General features: G+C 38.9%; 1 protein-coding gene across 1 annotated transcript in view; it reads right to left on the reverse strand.

Moving 5' to 3' along the window:
• Positions 1-21,453, reverse strand: part of LOC139711045 (ral GTPase-activating protein subunit beta-like) — a 43,740-nt gene that overhangs the window by 12,670 nt on the left and 9,617 nt on the right. The window contains exons 4-15 of the mRNA XM_071622966.1: positions 20,478-20,711; positions 19,194-19,448; positions 17,602-18,090; positions 14,243-14,532; positions 13,752-13,894; positions 13,052-13,149; positions 10,831-10,974; positions 10,118-10,214; positions 9,242-9,309; positions 7,599-7,649; positions 1,648-1,794; positions 759-925 (exon numbers count right to left, since the gene is read on the reverse strand). Of these exons, the coding sequence (XP_071479067.1) occupies positions 759-925; positions 1,648-1,794; positions 7,599-7,649; positions 9,242-9,309; positions 10,118-10,214; positions 10,831-10,974; positions 13,052-13,149; positions 13,752-13,894; positions 14,243-14,532; positions 17,602-18,090; positions 19,194-19,448; positions 20,478-20,711 (2,183 nt within the window). The remainder of the gene's footprint in view (positions 1-758; positions 926-1,647; positions 1,795-7,598; positions 7,650-9,241; positions 9,310-10,117; positions 10,215-10,830; positions 10,975-13,051; positions 13,150-13,751; positions 13,895-14,242; positions 14,533-17,601; positions 18,091-19,193; positions 19,449-20,477; positions 20,712-21,453) is intronic.

Below are 21,453 nucleotides of genomic sequence, written 5' to 3' on the forward strand. Positions count from 1 at the left end.
AAAGAGAGAGAGAGAGACAAAAACATATAGAGATGGTAGAAACAAATACAATGTGAAAAGAAAGAGGGAAGCACAGAAAAGGAGGATGAAAACTAGGAAGAATGAAGCCCCATTTTAACAGACCTTACCGCAACAACATTGCAACATGAAGAGAACAAACTTCCAAGCCTCGCGCAGTAAAACCGAAGGAGAGAGAGAGAGAGGACCCATTCTAACAGACACACACCCAAAACCTTCTCCAGGTAGGTTTCTACGAAGGGGGTGTGTCCACTGATGTGACTAGCATGCCTACTGGCCAGCGCTGCCTGTCAGTAAACAAAACGCGGTTACAATAATCGATCTCAACTGTCTAGAGATCAGTGGTTACAATCCATGCATGTGATCAGCGCGAGGTGCGTCAATCATTCTGTCTGCAATGTTGCACATGCGTGTTGAGTGTATCAAAGGAATGTTACCGGAGCTGCGTTCTAACAGAAGGGTTACCCAGGTAATGTCAAGGTAATGTCACAGTAATTTTTTTTACCCGAGCTGGCTAGGGTAGAATTTGGCAAAAGTTATCACGACAATGTCCAAGCAACATTTTGCCGGGACCGTTTCAACAGGCAGGGTAGAAAAATTTACCAGCAAGCTACCCAGACGTTGCGGTAACAAGGCTCTGTTATAACGGGGCTTAAGAAGGTAGGAAAGAGATGAAGAAAGGAAAAGATGAACAAGTCATCTTCACTATCTTCTGGTCATCTTAATCATCTTCAACTCACCCTGTCCTTGAGGAGGTAGCTGTGCTCCACCACCCAGACGGTGAGGCAGTGGAAGGCAGCCACGATGATTGAGTGGAGGTCTCGCGAGTGAAAGACGGACGGCTGGCTGCACTGCTTGGCGATGTGGTCGCAGATCCACTTGACATTTCGCTTGCACTCCAGCGGATCTGCATCATTGCAAGTATATTAAAACAAACATGGCATTCTTTGTGGTGAAGCGACGTAAACACAACACAGCTGTTATGAAAAGATATGCCTGTTGTTACCAAAAAAAAAAAGAAAGAAAAGAAACCAAAGCCATATAAAGGACACCACACACCAAGAGAATCATTTGTTGGCTGTTACCGTGTCAAGAGTCCATCTCACCCACTTAACCTTCCACAACTCATAATGTCAAATGAAAATGTTCACAGCAAGATGTTATAGGTTGATTTGATGTCACGTTTATCAAATCATGATCTTATTGACATTATAGATCACCAAACATTGACCAAATTCATCAAAATTCAACACTCACATAACACATCACTATTTGTATTGGGAAAAAAATACAGACAAACTCAAAGAAGTGCAAAGTACCAAAACTCATCTTGGAAAGCTTTAAATACCAGGGCGTCACAAGTTTTGATTTCTTTTTAAAATCTATTATTACTATTTTTTTTTTCGTTTTTGCTGAGTGTGTTCATTTTAGCTTGTTTGGTTTTCATGTAATCATAATATTCATCAATATGATTACTGTACATACCAATGCACATGGAATTTCGATTAATCAATCTTTACAATATATTGTGGCTGGCTGCCAACAAAATAATCGTTGCTATGGAAACAATGCTGGGGCTTTCAGGTCTACGTTGCATGACAATGGGACATGGTCCACAACTCAACTCACCCTGGACTTTCATTGGTATCCTGGCCACACCCGACAACAGCTCCAGCGCTGCCATGGCAACCCCGCAGTCCTTGATCCAGGTGGACATGAGCTGCTGGAACACCAGGTGGCAGCATCTCACAAAGATGACCCACGCAGAATCAGTGACTAGTATTTGACAAACACAAAAAACATGGTCAAAAGTTGGTCCCAAGACAATATAGGCTAACAGAACAAGACAGTTAGAGAAAACATGACCTCCATGAATAACATATTGTAAAACTGGAAACTTTCAAGGGACTGATTTGTGTGTGTGTGTGTGTGTGTGTGTGTGTGTGTGTGCTCAGCTGGGTAAAATGAATTTCATGTTTTGATTTCACAGACAGTCACAATTGAGCGAGTACTTCTAACAGCTCACCGCTGCCACAGCTGATGTGGGCTTTAGCAGTATATACCGCAATAAAAGGTAGCTGGTCTGCATTATGATGGTAAATTCACTCAAGCTACAGGATTGGCAAATCTTAAGAAAAATACAAATAATGTGGGAATGAAATTGGACTACCCATATACAGTACTTGATACATACGTGCTTCCTTTTGATTTTAATTTTATGTGGTATTCAAACACAATAGATGCTACTAATGTATTGTGTCTCTTGTGAAATTTTGTGAATCTAACATTTCTAACTCTTTATTCATCAAGACGGCTTCAGTTACCTTCAGCCCCTATGAATCTCTCAAAATTTAATTCAGTTTGAAATTCTACTATGACACACACACATACACAATACTATATAGAACTGTGTATATCTCATATCTTCTATTCTTGAAATCACACAGCACAGGAGAATGAATAAAAGAACTATATTTTGCCTTGCATCAACTATATCTTATTGAGTGCAGTATAAATCATATATAACCATACCCTACAAGAAAACCATGCTAACTACTGGTGAATGCTGAAAAATTAAATGCTTTTCATTTATCAGGTGCTTGTCTGCTGAAGTTGGCTGCATCAGAATACTTTTGTGAAAGATGTGATACATAAATTGAAATTGTGGGTGACAAGAATATCTAACACATCATCTGTCAAATGAACTATGGCAACATGAAGATATGTTTTGTTTTGTTTTGTTTTTCTGAAATATGGTCTAGACACAATGCATATGTCAAGTTCACTCAGACAAAACACATTACTACGAAAAGGTACATCATGACACATTCCATTGACAGCAAAAAGAAGAACATGAGATTTCTTTTTTTTTTTGGTGAGAGTCGAGCAAATGCATCTTACATTTTTAAAACATTACATCTTCAAGGAACAGAAAATATCCTGTGAGTGTACAAAAAAAAAAAAAGGTGAAAACTGAGAGTAAGGCCATCAAGATAAGTAAACAGCATGCATGCAATGTTACTAAACAGGTCAAACTTGCATAACATTTGTCAATGTTCATCCACGCTCATTGAGGAATGAAAGAAACTATTCCAAGTCCAATCAAAGGATCCAACAATTTACAATATCTTTTCACAACTTGGCAGGTGTTATTTGTTTTTAAATAAGGAGACTAATCACCCCAAGCAGGCTTAAGACAAAGACATATTGTCACTGGGGCGACAAGACCTCGTATCCTCAAAATGTCAAATGTTCAGGAGAACAAAAAAACATGGCAGCCAAAGCACTGCATCAAATGGGAGAGCCTATCCTTTGACATGCCATGGTGGCTTTATTTTTGGGGTAAGACAGCCAGGATTTGGACAGGACATCACTTAACAGATTATCTGACCATTAATCCAAAAAGTCATTTTCATTAAAATTTCATGTACGAAGTCTTGTTGCCCCAGCAATGATATGTGATTAGGAAAGCTATTGTCAGATCTAGAGACTCATCTCTCATAGAGACAGCAATAGAAGTGATATTATGCTGCGTTCACACCATGTTCCCGGTGGTCACGGCAGTCACGTTTCAGACCACCATGGACAAAACAGGATGGACGTGAGACTACGCGGTGGGATGGAATGGGCAAACGTGACAGGCCGAGATTGCCATGAATGCCGAGTCAGATTTTTAAACTGTCAAAAACTTTGCCATGGCAGTTCAGGTGCTCATGAGAAAGTTTGTATACCACAATAAAACAAGATGAACGTAACAAAACATGACAGAATGTAAGAGGCCGTAACAAAACTTGGAGGTACTCAGTAGTCGGTAATGCGACACAACAGAAAATATTAGTAGTCTAGCCTGACCACGCTCTGTAAAAATGTTGTCGTATGGAGTAAAAAAACATGAGAATATCCCATCTACCAACGGCGCACTATGCTTCAGGCAAACGGGGCTGCCATGGCTGCCAGGAACACGGAGTAAGCGTAGCATAAATTGGGTTAACATAGAGAAACCTTACACCAGGAATAAGATACTGTTTTGATAGATACCTTTTTTTTGCACATCCTGAGCTAAAGCTACAATTAAAAGCAATAAAATAGAGTCAGCTTTATAACAGGTGTATTGATTAGAATAGATATGTCCTCAACAGGCTATATTAGTAATATACATGAATATTCATTTAGGATTTACATATACAACGTATATGATTTACTATGATACATATTTTTATATTTCAGAAGACAAAATGTAAAGAGCACGTTAGTTTGCTGCTTGATATGTAAATTTAGCTAAACTGTATTAATGCACCATAATACCAGTCAGATAGCTAATTGATACTAATACAGTATAATCCAGTTATGACTAATTTCTTTAAGTAACTACTTGGCGGATACATGTACATATTCCAAATAAACACACATTTTTCTCTGTATAATGCTAATTTCAAAACAAATGCATACAATCACAGGGCACTGTAAAGGTGTTAAGAAATAATATCCCCTTCTTCAGTATTACACATCATAGCCTCTGATGGTGAGAAGCATGAGGGTGAATTATACGCTGCTTTGTGACCATGAATTAACTGAATTGCAAGTTATCAACCGTTATCTGGCACCCTATTGTGTGGATGCAAAAATATGATTCCTACTAGTATTTACTGCCTGAATTTTTTTTTTTTAATAATTATTATCATTTCCATTTTTGCTACATCGATTGCAGTGGATGGCAAGGTACAAATGGGCTCTATTATATTAAGACAATGGTAAGTTGTAAGTTGCAATATTTGTAGCCACAACAGATCACATGCTGAAAGCTAATTGGTTGTTGTCAGGATGCTGTCGTGGTAACAACAATTACTGCAAGACACACAGTGCTTCAGGGAATACATCACTGGCGTCTGCAAATTGGCAGTCTACAAAGCTACAAAGTTAGTAGTGGTATCATACGCAACACTGAACACAGATCAATAACCTTACACCGGAAAAAAGGGCTAGGCTCCTGGTAAACAGGGCAAGTGGAGAAAAAAAAATCACAAATGAAAATGGCTGCTGGGTTTATCACATCATGATTGATTAAAAAATACACAAACATAAACACACACACACACACACACACACACACACACACACGCGCGCACACACAATAATCACAAATTTGCAGGTAATAAGTGGGTAACTTTGATATATGAAACTCTGTAGGAGCAATGGTATACTCTCCCCCAGCATTTAGCCACATTCTTGATAGGCATAAATGCACTTCATATTAAATCCTCATAGAATTCATGGCATGAAAGAAATGGTATCAAATGAATGAAATTGAGAAATCTTGCGCTCAAAACATACTGATGGTTAATGCCAAAAGCACAAGTGGAAAGATGAAACTAGAATAGATAGGAAATGAATTGAGTCTCGAGTTTGTCCAATTGCCACGATTTCTCCTTCTCTGATGACATTGTGATAAAATGCAGCGCACAAATGTGACAAATATAAATGTATATGAAAGTGGACAGAGGCAAGTTTTGACACTGAATATCAGGTGTTAAATGGAAACCAGTGAAAAACATCTCTTACAGTTACCAATAACCAGTAATCACTTCTGTCACCTAACACAATAGCTATCCATGCCACAGAATATGAACACATTCACTGTGATAGAAACGACATGCAGAGAACCAGCTCTACTGTTAACCAATTGAACTGCAAACGGTGGTCAGTCTCCAACGACGAGCACTGCATTCCATTCAAAGACTACCGTAGCAAAAATACAGTCAAACCTGTTACCATGGCAACCTCCTCCAGTATGAACCATCTATCTCATGCACTATCTAATTCCCCTCCCATGGGAAACATCAAACTTTGTCCAGTAGTCACAGACTACAGGTATATCCCTTTAGACGCACTGATCAATGAGTTACTCTTCCTTTCTGCCGACATTTCTGACTTTCATGAACAGCTTCCCCCCCCCCCCCCTAACCTGGCAAAGAAGACTTTATAAAAAATAAAGAATGAAACATATATTGGAGGACTCTATCGCATGTATTCCTTACACTAGAAAATTGGTAAGGTTTTCTGACTTTTCACATTAACCCGTTGAGGACGAGTCCTGAGTATACACGGGCAAGTGTCTATGGGAAATATGTCTTGTAGCAAAATCAAACCGTCCTCAACAGGTTAACACATGTATGGCAGACATTGGTGTTAGGCACATTAATTACTTATGATGTGTGTTGCAATCAAAGTGTTTGCAAACCTGTCTTTAGTGGCCACCTATCTATAAGGACCATCCCTTCTTGTTTTCCTAAAAAGCAGATGCTATACATACTAAGGGCAATATTACCTCTGCCAAGGAGGTTATGTTTTTGCCTGTATTGGTTTGTCTGTCTGTTTGTCAGTCTGTTTGCAAAATAACTCAGAATGTTTTTGAGGTGTGCATATGCACACAAAACGTGCTCATGAGGCGCAGCAGGAAGGTTGAGACACTAGAAAGGATTCGTTTTCGTTGGAAAATACAAAAATTTTTTGCAGCATATGTGTATATTATGGGTGGAATTGATCTGTTTGGAGGAGGTTTGCACTCTCTGGGTGCTTTCCTAGTTCCATAGGTTATTTTGAACCAATACCATCAGAAATCTCAACAAAACTCTACTCATTCCTGGTAGTTTTGCAAAGCCATTAAAGTACATTATCCTGGAATCACAGAGAAAAACTGAGTTATTCAGGGTGAGATCACGGAGAGAAAGGTGCTGCAGTTATTCATACCGAGAGATAACATGGAAAAACAAGTAATATAGCAAAGCATATACATATAGAGCATGTGCTGAAATATATACTCATCCTGATTAATAAATCTTGCTCGCCAGAAAAGCAATATCGAAAGGATTTATCTTGCTCGTGTGTGCAATGTAATGTGGATCATGGGGAATTTTAACGTCTATGAAATAGTAATACTAGAGGAAAATAATCCTACTGACCAAGCATTGTTTAAGATATATTATGGATGAGAAAAAAATGACAACAAACAGTCAGCTGTCCATCACCTCATGGTAGGTATTTCATTACAACTTAAATTAAAAAAAAAATCAGTGGACAGAAGTGGGCTTCTAGTCACTTCCATGACAATCTGTGATAATCTATTCTAAGATTAATCTGTGAGAATAAAAGAAATGTCTTTTATTTTGCACAACAAAATGGAAGCTGACACAAATTAATCATAATTGGAGGTGTTTAGGTGTATGTGTGTGTGTGTGTGTGTGGTTTCTTTTTCTTTCTTTTTTTTGAGTGTGTGTATGAGAGCACATGATGAAAAATGTATGGCAATGTGCGTCAAACTTCACGCTGTGAAACCAAGTCATGTGACTCTATCTACATTGTACGAGCAAGACAACTAGGTGTTAGAACAATAGAATACCGAGATGTGAGAGACAGAGCAAGGGGATAGGGGTGGGGTGGAGTCTGTGGTTATGATTCAAGCATCGAAAAAACACGAAAGAGAAAAGCAGACGGTTACACAATGACTGCGTGAATAAATGAATGTTGTTTGTTTGTCGACAAGCTTGTTTCTTTATTTCTGGTGCACTCCCTGTTTCGGTTACCTGGGGCGGCGGGGGACTCTGCACTTTCCTTGAAAGCAGCATCGAATAAAGCTGAAGAGTTGGATGGCAGGAAGGAGGGGAATTAAATCTCAAACAAAAATAACACACAGGCAGAGGTACTAGCCAGCTAAAAGCAATGTTGGGGAACATTTTTAACTCTCCTATCCATGCAATTTTGTAATCACCTTTCAGAAAGATAAGAACTCATCATAAAATGATAACATCACTTCGTCTAATCAGTAAATTATAACTGAATGTTCTCCATGATCTGTTAGTGATGATGATACCATTAAATGTTTTGGGGAAAAGGAAACTTATGCAAAAATGAAAAGCATTTGATCAAATAAACTTGAACAAAACTGGACAAGGAAACAATCAAATAAACTTGGAAAATAAATAAATGGAAAGGTACTGAACCAAAGTCAGGGCTATAGGTAGAAGGAAAATGTCGACTTGGGAACTATGAGATGCTCATTTGATGTGAATGCCTCTCCTCAGCCTCCTCCATTTTACAATTTTACTAGTTTTTTGCTTTTTTTTTTTGTTCATACAATGAATTTGTAAACATAATGCATGTACACACTGCATCCTCTCTCTACATCCACTGGTGAACGAATGCATCACATTTACACTTCTTATCCAATTTGTCAATCTTTTGCATAATCTAAATCTATGCATGGCAAAATGAAGGTCATCACGTAAATTGTTATTTGTGCTTTGTGCTCTGATAGTGACTAAAATGTCCTACTGCTAACAGTATGCATACAGCCATTTGCTCACACAAGAAGTTATAAGGAATGGATTGAGATGCTCTGGTAGACAAAGTTGCATCTTTTCTTTTTTCACTTCCTGTTAATTTGTGAGAAATCAAAGCTCAAAATTAAAAAGTTATCAAGGCCAATCAATGGTCAAAATTTCATAAGATTCCAACTAGAACACATGAATCCCGAGTCATTTTCTGAAAAAAATGCATCTTTAATAAACAGTCTAAAGTAGAGACACCACACTTTCAACATATGCAGTGTCCAGTAAAGAGGTTTAGGTGTAGGCCCTATCATTTATGCACCCTTGAGCGTCCACACGAAATAGTGACTCCATGTTGACACTTTTAGTTGGTTTCATTTCTTTTTAGATTGTGAAATTATTACTTCAGTTCGACTTTAATATCCAACACTCAAACTTGATTTCAGTGTTTACAATCTTTCGCACATCCAATGCAACTCAAATTTGTGTTCATTTTGGGTTTTTTTCAACAATCACTGGATGACTGTGGCAAATTTAAACACAATTGTCCCTTTAAACCCAGCATGGACATGAAAACAGACCTGTTGATCTACCACTATTATTCAATTTCTAGCTGCCTCCCTGCTAAGATGAACAATGATGGAAAACACACATCAAAACATCTATCTCTGAAGAAAGAGAGTAATACTTCAAACATTTGTAGCTACAAAAGAAAAACTACCGGTAATAACATTTTATAAGACAAAGTTCCCAATCATCAATATTCTGCACTTCGCTTGTTACTTAAAGCTGCACAACACCGCATGACATCAATTAAGAAAGGAACGGAACAAAAATCTATGCCGATTGGAAGGTAAGTATGAGCAGAAATGGAGAATGCGCACCAGAGTGTTACCTACCATAGAGACTGCCCGTCAGCGTATTGCTGCTTGACCCACCGTCACCCCCTTCCTCCATACTGATTGAGCTGAGAACAAAAGAATAAAGTCTTTGGATGAGTTTCCTCCACAATAGTCTGTCGTCAGTGTCTCATTACGTTAAAAAGATGTAATGATAGCAATTCTTGCTAGAATGGCAACTTCTTGTACTAGCAGCCAATCAGAAAGCACGATTCTTGTTACCAAGACACTTGCCACTGTAGTGAGAGTTGCTATCATAGCAACTTTTATAAAATGGAGCCCTAGAGTCTAGCCTACAGAGTTTGAAAATATATACTGATATCTGCCATGTTTTCAAAAATGCATAATACTGAAAAGTTCTAATCTCCCTGAAAAATCCTTCTTTCACAACATTTACATGAAATCAGCAGTAAAGTAAAGGCTAAAGCTGCATAATGAGAGAAAAAAGTGTTAATGCCGTATCATTGGCAATATATTTGTACACACGTGCTTGTGGATTTCATTAGAAATGTTCGGGGGGGGGGGGGGGGGGGGAGTTTATTCCACAAGTTTACTTTGAAGCTAATGCATCAGAAGTTACATTCATTTATTTTGCAAGTTCTTGCGAATAAGCTCACCTATAATTCAAGAATGATAAAGGTTAATGGCATGGTCCTGCTAAAAAGTTGCCACTGATCCATGGCAAATATCCCCTCAAACTTAAGCCTAATCCTGCATGGTTTTGACAGACTCACACCAAGGTCGAGTTGATGTTTGACTTGTGGCTAACAACGGCCTTTTACGCATATGTGCATGGATGAAATAATATGATCATTTCTTGTGTTTCCCCATATACGTTGACGGTCTCAGTTTGAAGAATTTTATCCCTCATCTCACCTGGTCGATCCCTTGCTCTTCTTCTTTTCTGTTCGGTTGATTTTCGCCTCCATGGACTCGCACACGGCGGAATCCAGGATACACAAGTACATGGCACCTGACGGAAATAATTGACGCATGCAATATTCAGTGACAACGATTTTCCATTTTAATCCATTTTATGTCCATACATATAGCAGCAACTTCCGAACTTATCTAATTAAACTATAAACCTGTAAACTCATCCGAACATTTGCAAATAATCTCACATAGTTACCAGAAGTGAAAGCATGACTCACATACAACTCTTCGGTAATGCCCAGGGTACAAAATTCATTTTCACATTACCCAATGATATGTGAAGAATACCACACTTGTATCTTATACCTATCTTTTAGTGCCTGAGTGGTATGTAAAAAATTGCACTTTGTGGATATGTCCACGAGTTGTGAACAAGGGATATTCATCGAGGGTTTGCTACCAACAGCTACCAGTGTGTAACCCATGCGTTGCAACAACTGTATAAGCTGTTATTTTCGCACAGGTTTAATTTTCACAAATTTTGCAAATCGCAGTTGGACTGCAAATTTAACAACAAGCAAAAATGTCACCATACGTTACGGTAGTAGTGCACTTATGAAGGCCTCTGTGTCAATTCACGAAAATGTTTGTGACCTCCTCATTTGCAAAAATATCTGTACGCGATAATAATAAACGACGTATACAGTACTCACCGAGAAGCATCTGGGCGTTCTGCGGGTTGCTTTCACACCGGAAGCCGTTGATCATGAGGTGGACCAGCTGCGGCTTGAGACTCAGGAAGCTGATCTCTGGCTCGGACTTTGCCTCCTCCCCTGGACTCTCCTTCTGAATGATACCTGGAGGAATGCAAAGAGAAGTGTGATGTCAAAGCCATTTAATTGCCAGGGAAACTGGTTCTAAACAACCTTACCTGGGCCCTGTTTCATGAAGCTGTTCGTAAATTTACGCATGACTTCACAAACGACTGAAATATGAAGTGCCAATATGTGTGCCCATTTTTTCCCCCTTCATGTTTTAACTACGTACGACTGTACAATGTATGTCAATATTTCATCTACATTTGTTAATATGTAAGAATAATCATTATCTTTTGCAAATTTCAACCCTAGCTATTGAAATGAACAATCATTAGGAAACCCACTTTGCTTGCCATATTCAAGTCCTTTGTAAAGTTGTGCGTAACTTTACGAAGAGCTTTATGAAACAGGGCACTGGCCAGAAATATGAACACTATTGCGGGTAACTGTGCTTGCATCTGGTTCCAACCCAAGCTATAACGAAAAGACTGCAAGATCATCACTGTGTTACTCTTACAAAGTTTGCTTCTGAGGGATTCAAAAAAACTACTGGTAATTCAGGGGTTTGCCACTAGCCGCGTGGCAAATGCTAAGGGGGGAGGGGGACTGTGATGACTTTGTTGCGATGGTAACTTCTAGCTGTCGCTTTTCTCCTTGCAAAACAATTCCATCTCTATACAAAAATTCTGAGCCTGTGAAACAGTCATATCATGAATACCATCGACCTCCTTTGATCTTCAGCACTTTAACAAGTGACAGCTAGGAATTTTTTTTTTCACATCTTCGCATGGTAACATGTGTACAGTCATTTATATGTGCTCCTTGAACTGTTTGCACGTCTGAATCATGAATGCATATACACTGCACTGCATAATCATTATTACTGAATTATTATTCAGTGCTTTGGAGGATGGAGTCACTCATTACACACTCGGCTGTAAGAACAAGACAATCATATGTGTTACCATACTAGTAATACTTTGGGGACCACAGGCTACTACAGAAGTCAAGAGACTTGCACTGCTTGAGACATCAGGTTTCGGTACAAGCCGAGTTCTTTCCCTGCTTATTTAGCTAACATCCTTTTTTTTGGTCAACATCTGCATATTGCTAAATCGGATGACTGATAAATAATTTAATCTACATCCATTACCTTAAAGGTATTGTACAGTATTGGTTGAGACCTAATTTCAGGTTTCTAACATTTCTTGTTGAGATAATGAGAAACCTCTTATGAAATATGAAAGAGCATGTAATTCTATGAGGAATTCAACGTTTATTTGATAAAAATTGGTTTTGAAATGGCTGAAATATCCAAAAAAGAGTGATTCCAATAAAGTGTGGGACCCACACTTTATTACGATTGCTTTGTTTTACTTTGTTTTTGGATGTTTCAGTCATTCCAAACCCGATTTTGATCAAATAAACTTTGAATTCCTTTCAAAATGGTATGCTCTGTACTATTTCATAAGTGTTTTCTTGGTATCTCGCAAAAAGTTAAAAGCCCAATTCTCATCTCCACCAATACTGTACCATCCCTTTAAATACAGTTGTACGGCAAAAACGTCGGCTAATTCTACATCTCACATATCCTAGACACACAAGGAGAGACAAAAATACACAAACATGCACCCACATACAGACACACACATGCAAACACAAACGATAAAGTTATTACTATTACAGTGTTTTTACCATCATGGTATTTAGTACTATTCTTTATAGCATATCCGTTTACGCCAAATATTTCGTGAGGTTTTTATTTTCGCGAATTTCGCGAGTCAGGTGCTATTCGCGAAATTAAAGACACACGAAAATATTGACTCTGATCCCAATGTGAATGTAACATATGCGTATACACTTCTCCGTTCCAGTACAGGACTCCACGATCACAAATTTAATCACTTGCGAAATTGTCGGGAATTCCCGATTCGCAAAATTTTAGACTCGCGAAATATATGGCGTATACAGTACTTCTTTACCTTTTGCTTTTATACTTTGTACCATGTATTGCCTTCTGTTTCATGAAAATAAAGGAAAACGAATTGATTTTAATTGAATTGAATGTTTGAGAGATGTGGTTACCATGGCGACAAGAAGAGGAGAAAAAACTAACTTTGAATGGTGAGGTCCTTGAAGTGGTGAGGCAGACAGAGCATTGACATCAGCAGATGGATGCAGGCTCGCCGGAGCTCGTTCTTGGGCACCAGAGATCTGGCACAATAATGCAACAAATTTGATCAGCATCATCTATACATCATATACCTGTATCTTGCATGGTTCAATGACGTTTGCTCCTGAGACAATTGCTCCCATGAAATATCTACAGGTACATGCTAAGTCAAACATAAATTCTGCCCACAAACTTAACCCTAATCCTAATCCTCACAATAGACTAAGCCTAAAACACTATCACAAACCTAATCCTAACCCTAAGTCCTATGAGAAAATTAGACCAGACTTAGATAACTGTTGCAGGAGCAAATGTTGTGTCACCATCGTGCATACATCTACATCCGGACACATTTCGCAATAACAGCTACAATTCAATAAACTAAGCCCAAGTCACTTTGGGCTGTATTGTCGAAAGTGTAAACAGTCCGACCTCTTATCCAGCCTCCCTTTATCCAGATCTCTCTATTACACCACTATACACCCTATCTACACTTAAGTGTAAACTTCTCATAGATGCTAATACATGTGCACCATAACATTGAAACCTTTATCTACAACAAAAGTGTAAAATTTAATACATGCCACCATATGGACACCATTTTATTGACACCCTAATCTATACCTTAGCTTGAATGACTCACCTGAAGCGAAGCTCAGTGTCTGGAATGACGATTTCCATGGCGGTCAGGAGGTACGGGATGAGCACCTTGACCCCTGCCAGGTCAACCCGTAGAAGGTTGTCGGCATTGTAGAGGACATTGGACAACACAAGACCACTGACTGGCTAATGGGTTAAAAGAAAAAGAAGAAAAACATTATATTCTTTAAAATGTTTACGTACAGTATTAAATCACTGATTGCTTTGTGTACAAAATTTTACTCTGAAATAGTACAGGGATTCTTTGTTTTATATGAGAAGTGGAAAAATTAAACAACTTAAAACTTACAAATTACCAACAACAATTCTGATGATGATGAAGATGATGATGATAACTATAACAATGATGATAAATACAACAGTACAAATAATAACACAAATGTCAATTGTGGAAGTGATAATGATAGTGACAACAACAACAGTGAGAACCAGGTGCATCCAGCCACCAATGAGACCATGAGACATGATACTGACCTGTTTCCCGTTGGTGCAGAGTGCTTGGGTCAGGGTCAGGTAGAAGCGGGACAGGTAGAGAGGGAGGATGCTCTCCTCCGCCTTGCGGCTGGTGAAGATCCTGCACAGCGCCCCACAGGCCTCCGCCCGCCCTCCCTCATAGCTCTCGGGGGCGCCCAGGCGGTCGTTGCCTGGCGGGGACAGGGAGGCGGAGACGCCCGGAGACGAGATGGCCTCCCTCTCGTGGGGCTCACGGGTGTGAGGGACATCCGAGGAGGATGGGGTGGACTGGGCACGCCTCATCATACGGCCTGGACAGACACAGATAGAACTACGAGTTTTGAATGGTGTCGGACATGGTGACAATTTAGGAATATGAACCCATTTCACAAATACCAACTCATACAGATCCGACGGTGACACATCTTAATCAATTTTTCCCATGGGGCACTGGTCATTTTTACCTTCAAAGAAAACCAAAATTTGGTTTTTTTTTGCGAGGGGGGGGGGGGGGGGCTGGGGGTCTTTAAAGGATACCATCATCCACAGAAAACATATCGATATCTAAAAGCTCTGCACAATCATTTAAATCGATCTACACACTATAATAAAGGCACAAAATGTTAGTTTACTGAACCATACAGGAAAAAAGTCTGAGACATATTCCAAAGGGAATGCATTTAGTAAATTGGACAGTAGTATTGCTTTGAAGTTTACAGGTAGCAGACCCTCATCCATAGAGTCCCCACATCGTATATCATTATCAATCCTTGCATTTACATTGGTGTGTTTTGATGTAAAATATAGACAATTATTGCAAGCCGAGGGTCAGCAGTACGTATGATACATTATGTGCCTAGATAAACCGCTATGATAGAGTACCAATTCCAAGAATGTAATAAGAATGTGTTTAAAATGATTTTTGTCAATTAATCTTAGTCTTTTTAAAATACTAAATTTGGTTGACTACCCATTAATGTACATAAAATTACAGAAAAAAAAGGAAAAAAAATATGTAAAGATTCAATGAAATGACATTTGCATATTGAACTACCAATAGTGCATAAAACATGCATATGCACAAAGTAATTTAAAGTTCGAGTACACATTTAGGTAAATCTTTAAAAGTATGCAATTAGACAGAGATTGTTTGGCATGAAAATATACTCGATTGCACACTGTGATCTCTGGCAGCAACACTGTCAATTGTTGAACTTTGTTAAGGAAGTTGTTGATCTACAATTCTGTTAATCTTTTTTTTTTTCAAATCACACTATAACTTTACTTATATATGTATTTTACACAAATACAAAGATTATAAAAAAACAGACAGACAGATCCATGTATAGAGACCCACTCTTTAGTATAGGACATACATGTGAATGGATAAATGAATGGGTGAATGATTATATACAGTCATGAATAAATCAAGGAATGAATAAGTCAAAATGAGTGACTTCCAAGATGTACTGCTGGCATGAAATAGGTTATAGCAATGAGTTTAACATGACCCAATTAGTACATTCTGTAACTCACAGCAATGGTTATTGTGTTTTATCACAAGAACATGAGATGTTACGGTGAATACTTCTGGTTTACTATGTGTAGATAGATGTATACGGAATGCATGCTTCTACTACTTCTTTGCGAAAATCTAGGGATGTTAACACTTATATTTCTACATTTGATAATTATATTTTGTGTAGGTGTGGTTTATTTGAATGGATCTTAGTAACCATTCAAACACCCTGTTGATGTGCGGTGGAAAAAAAGCAAGGCTGAAAAGACAAATTCCTATTTGCTGCAAACTATAGGCGTTGAACAAATCTAATCAAGCGATATTAGTGACACTACAAACATCTCTAGAAGAGGTGCATATTTTTTTTGTGCGAGGTTTGCTTAGACTTACCTCACAGATGACCTAAAGTAACATCTCTATACTCAGGCCTCTCAAAATTTTGTCATATTAGACTTTCATTTGTTTACAGTAAAAAAAGGTGTGTGAAAACAAAACTGGAAAGATATGAACCATTTACCAAAAAACATATACATTAATAGAAAGAGTACACAAAAGAGGCATAGAAATATAAGATAAGATTCATCACCATGACCACAGGAATATGTTTATTCATGCACATTGTTCACTGAGAAGAAATCAAATGGCTGCATTAAAATATAGAGAAAATTTTCCTAATACCAGTGAAGGGCTTGAGTAAGGGTAGTTGATATTGGCTTGCTTGTGTTTCTGATGAAATTACAAAAGCTGTCGGATGGAGCCTTTTGACAAAGCTTTTTACCTTGTGAAAAGTTAACTACGTCTCCAGTTACAAGGAATGGTTCCAGAATGATCACACTTTGTGTACCAGAGAATGTCGTCATCCACTCTTTGTTTCGAACGTGGAGTGGAGATGCAGTTTACAAATTCATGCTGTTATGTAACCATGGAACTAGAGCAGAGGAATGCTATAGTTTGTGTTAGCTACTGGGATACAAAGAAACCTAAAGCTGGGAAGTTAGAGACATCAATGCACGATAGGAAATGGGAGAAATTCTCATAGCGACAGTTCAGCTCATTGATTAGTGAAAGAGGACAGATACCAACTTGAAATTCCTTTTCTGTATTACTAACATGAGGTCATTTCAAGTACATCAATTCATGTGAGATGATTTTCAAAGTATATGATTGCTTTGAAAATTACTTCTTTTTTTTTTTCAAATGTGCTCAGATACATCACATACACACAGACCCACACACATGTCCATACAAATCATGACTGAATAAAATCTATTGATTATGGGTAACATTGAATTCACATAGGACATATTTCCCCCTTTTCTCCATGAAAAATTTCCTCCTTCAGTTACTTATAATGTTCAAATGCCACTGGACTTACCATGGATCACAATTTACATTGCATTGATTACGTGTGCAACTTAAAGTTGATATTATTCCACTTTGACATTCTAGGAGAGCCTTCAAATGGTTTTCTTGGTTATTCCTTCAAGTACAAATTTATATCGCAGGATGAGAGAGATTGCATGCACAGGTTAGTCATAAAGCAAAGGTGATGTGCCCAAATGGCTTAAAATATGGCTGGACTCAGGTCAACTGGTAAATTTTCAGCCAGAGAGACAGAGTTTTTGTATCAATTAGAGAAGGATAAACGCTTTATACCTTATTGATTGCTTCAAGATAATTGTTACAAAAGATCTCAACACATCTTGATTATAAGCAGGCTATCAAATTCATCTTTTATGGTGGGGATGTTATTTAGATGTTCTAGCAACATAGGATGCTCTACCACATGAATGTGTGTTCATGCAACATCAAACGGCACACATACCCACACCATGGGTGCGATGGTAGTTAGTAGCGTTACTGTTAGTAGAAGCGTTTGTGGCGGTGGTGGTGGAAGCAGTGAAGGTGGTGCTGGTGTTGTTGGTAGTGGTGATGGTGGTGGCAGAACTAATCGAAGACGCAGCAGCCGCAGCCGCCACCGCCGCCGCCGCCGATGGGGCGACGAAGACGGAGCCACTCCGCCGCGGGAGGGAAGCGGCGGTCCCTCCGCCGCCGAACTTACATCCCATCAGAGCCGCCTGGAAGAGCCACGCCCCAAATAGATGCAGGATGCTGTTGCACTCCGAGTGGCTCGGCCCCGGGAGCATGCCGCTGTGCAGGATATTGCTCCTTCCCCCGACCCGGATGCCGGCAGCCGGAGGGCCGCTCGATGTCCCCCTGATGGACCCGGTCCCCGACCCGCTCTTGGCCTTCTGCCCCGGAGCCTGGCTGAAGTTGCTCACAGGGATTGTTGGGGAGCGAGAGGGCATGGTCTGAGATGGATCTGTGATGTACCGATCAGTGGGGTAACCTGGATGAAAGGCAAAGGCATCCCTTTGTTGATACATCTACAAGTCTGCTTTTAAAACAGAGTGACACAGGTGGCATAAGACATTGTTGCGGGCAGAGCACTATTTACAGTTTACTAGATCTAGAACTACATAAGATCATCTATGAACTACACACAACACACTTGCAGCATGGTAGTCAGAAGCAAAAAAAAAAGTATTTTTTCCGACAAAAAGTATTATTTTGCATGTTCAAAGACAACATCAATAGTTCAGGGACATCAGTGTGTGAACTTAAAGGTATTGTTTACCATTGGGAGCTATGATTTAAAATTTTTTTTGAGTTATCACATTTGATGCTTATGTGTAGGTCAGTTGTATCACAAAACATCTTACCATTTTGCAATAGAAATACTATTTTGCAATAAAGCCTAATGTATAAGGAGATATCACTATTTTTCTCAATATACCATAACTGTTGACAGTTTATTCTAGAAACATTTTTATTATAACTATTGTTCACTTTTGTATATCGAACAATACTTAACACTGATTAAACTGATTAACATTTTTACATTGGTTGTTTCTATCCCTAACTCACATTTAAGAACTATTTTGAAGCACTAAAGCTGGGTTTTTGTTTCATCTGCAAATGGTAAATAACGCCTTTAAATAATAACATCTACCAAACATCAAGTTCACTCATGCATGGAGTGTCAATGGTAGGATCTTTGTCTCAGTCAACACTTGCAATGATACCCCCCATCAAAACGACAGTTTACTCACGGACAGATTTGGATCATTTATAGAAAAAACAGCTACCTGAGTGAGATTAATGATATAAACATGTAAACAGGTTACATGATGAGAATGCCACATCTACAATGAATGGAACCGAGACTCTTACAGCCATTGGCTAAATGATCTCAAGGTGTAATATATTCCTGTCCTTTTTTTTCTACATCTCAGCACAAGTTTGTTTTTAGGATGTCATTTTCAGATGTAATCTCGCTCTGTTTGTGTTTTGGGTAATTAACTATTTCCTGTATGTATGTTTCCAGATCTTCCATCTTCTCCGCTAACCACTGCCTCTTCGAATGTGGGGACTTTGCTCGAGATGGCTTACCAAGGAATGCATCCACAAGGACCGAGAGTCCCTTCATGGCGCGGAGGAAGATTTCGGGCAGGGCCTGGAGACAGGCAAACTGGTCCGGGAACTTCTTGCCGTCCTTGAGCGAGGCCACAAACATGGGCGTCCTGCCGATGATCTCCGGGTGACACAGGTCCACCGGGTTGCCCAGGACGTGGAGGAAGCGGAACCACGCCTGGGCGAGGCCGTCGTTGTCTAGCTCCGGTGGAATGATCCGCCCTTCATCGTCTCCTGCTTGTGAGTGAATGGACATTTTGGGGGCTTTAAAGGACAAGTTCACCCAAATATATGGGTGGATTGAGTGAATGCAGCAATATTAGTAGAAACACATCAGTAAAAGTTAAAGGAAAATCAGACAATCTGTTTAAACAGATATGAATCTTTTAAGTTTCAGTGCCGCCATTGCTGGATGGGAAGAATACTACAATTTTTGATGTCACATGTGTAGAATGATATAACGAAAATATAAAGAGAATTTTTTAAAAGTTTTTTTTTTCCAATGAAAAGTACACATTCCTTGACTTCTTACTGACATATGATTATGCTATATAAAGGGTAATACTATTCACACTGCTTTCTTAAGGAGACAAGTCCAGTGCTCTTTTATTATGCTAGAAAATGAAAAATATGTGGAAGTTTTACATTTTCTATATACTGTTCTTCATATGTGACATCAAAAACTGAACTAGTATTCTTATCCAGTCATGGCTGTACACAAACTGTAAAAACTCATAACTTTTGAATGGATTGTCTGACTTTCCTCCAGCTTTCACTGATGTACTCTACTAATATTACTGCTTTCACTGAAATCCACACATATATTTGGGTGATTTTGTCCTTCAACAAATATGCATCATAGATACATAGTAAAAATCTAGGGCATGTCATGTTCTGTTTAACCCAAGCACTTAAGCATATAGACAACAAATTATAGTAAAACTCCTTTTCCAATCCAATACTTACCCAGCTATTCAGTAGTTAACCTTGTACTTTCCACTTCAAGCTATGACTTTCATCCTAACTGTTCAAACTCCTGTCCTCCTGATCACAAATTGTCCTTTCACTTCCTAATATTTAAGTTTGACACAGTTTAAAGGGAGAAAACTTGTAATCGTTCCTGCGTCAATATCGAACAGTTGTAGGCAATTTGATTGTGAGTAAAGCGTTTCAGAAGAAGGTATCAAACACAGAAACCCCTCTGCAGCTCATTTTTCCCCCAGCTCTACGGCGAAATATACTGACGAAGGTAGTGGTGCTGACCTATTCTCAGCGACGGGAAGGCCGGTCCGTAGAGCACCTGGATGAGCTGTGCAGTGAGGACCTTGTTGATCCGATTCCACTGGGCCACGGTGGAGGGGTAGTGCCTCCAAGTGCAGCACATCTCCCTGAAGGTCCTCCACAGGGTCGGGGATGGGAAGCAGCGGGCGCACGCCAGCAGCCACACCTCAAAGAGCACACTCAGCAAGCGCTCGCACAGCTGCTCAGCCAGGCTCCCTGTTGGAAGGAGATAGATAGATAGATAGATAGATAGATTTATAGATTTATAGATAGATAGAGAGAGAGATAGATAGATAGATAGATAGATAGATAGATAGATTTATAGATAGATAGATAGATAGATAGATAGATAGATAGATAGATATATAGATAGATAGATAGATAGATAGTTAGATAGATAGATTTATACATAGATAGATAGATAGATAGATAGATAGATAAATAAATTTAGATTGGAGTTAGATATATAAGTCATCTAATGAACCATTTGAGTGGGTACTTCAATTTTTTGCTGTTGTTGTTGTTGCAGAAAGTGTGTTTCCAAATGCCTCTTCTTGTATTGATTATAGACATGAACACACTGTAATTATTTGTTTCCTGTGTATTATTCAAATGCATGTTCAATCATAGTTTCAATCATTACTTTGTAAATTCTGTTGAAAAAAAACAAACATGAAAATAAAGTTTGAACTTTGAAAGTCAACTAATATGCTTTACCCTTTCAAACAACAATTCACGAAGTGCTGATGGTGTCAACAATAACACATTGATTCACACACTTTCACACTATGGACCTCCTGAGAGTGTTAGCTTGCAAATCTCAGTTATTTTTCATAATGGGGGCCAGTAGATGTCATACAAGCTGAGAGATCTGATGGATCCCCCCCCAAAAAAAAGACAACCCATGCATAGTCTTTCATGTTCCACATTGCTAATGAGGTAACCTACACTCAGGTTT

The sequence above is a fragment of the Diadema antillarum genome, unplaced genomic scaffold (assembly GCF_040938485.1).
Source record: "Diadema antillarum isolate AM-2024a unplaced genomic scaffold, OU_Dant_1.0 seq00001605_RagTag, whole genome shotgun sequence".
Lineage (NCBI taxonomy): Eukaryota > Metazoa > Echinodermata > Echinoidea > Diadematoida > Diadematidae > Diadema > Diadema antillarum.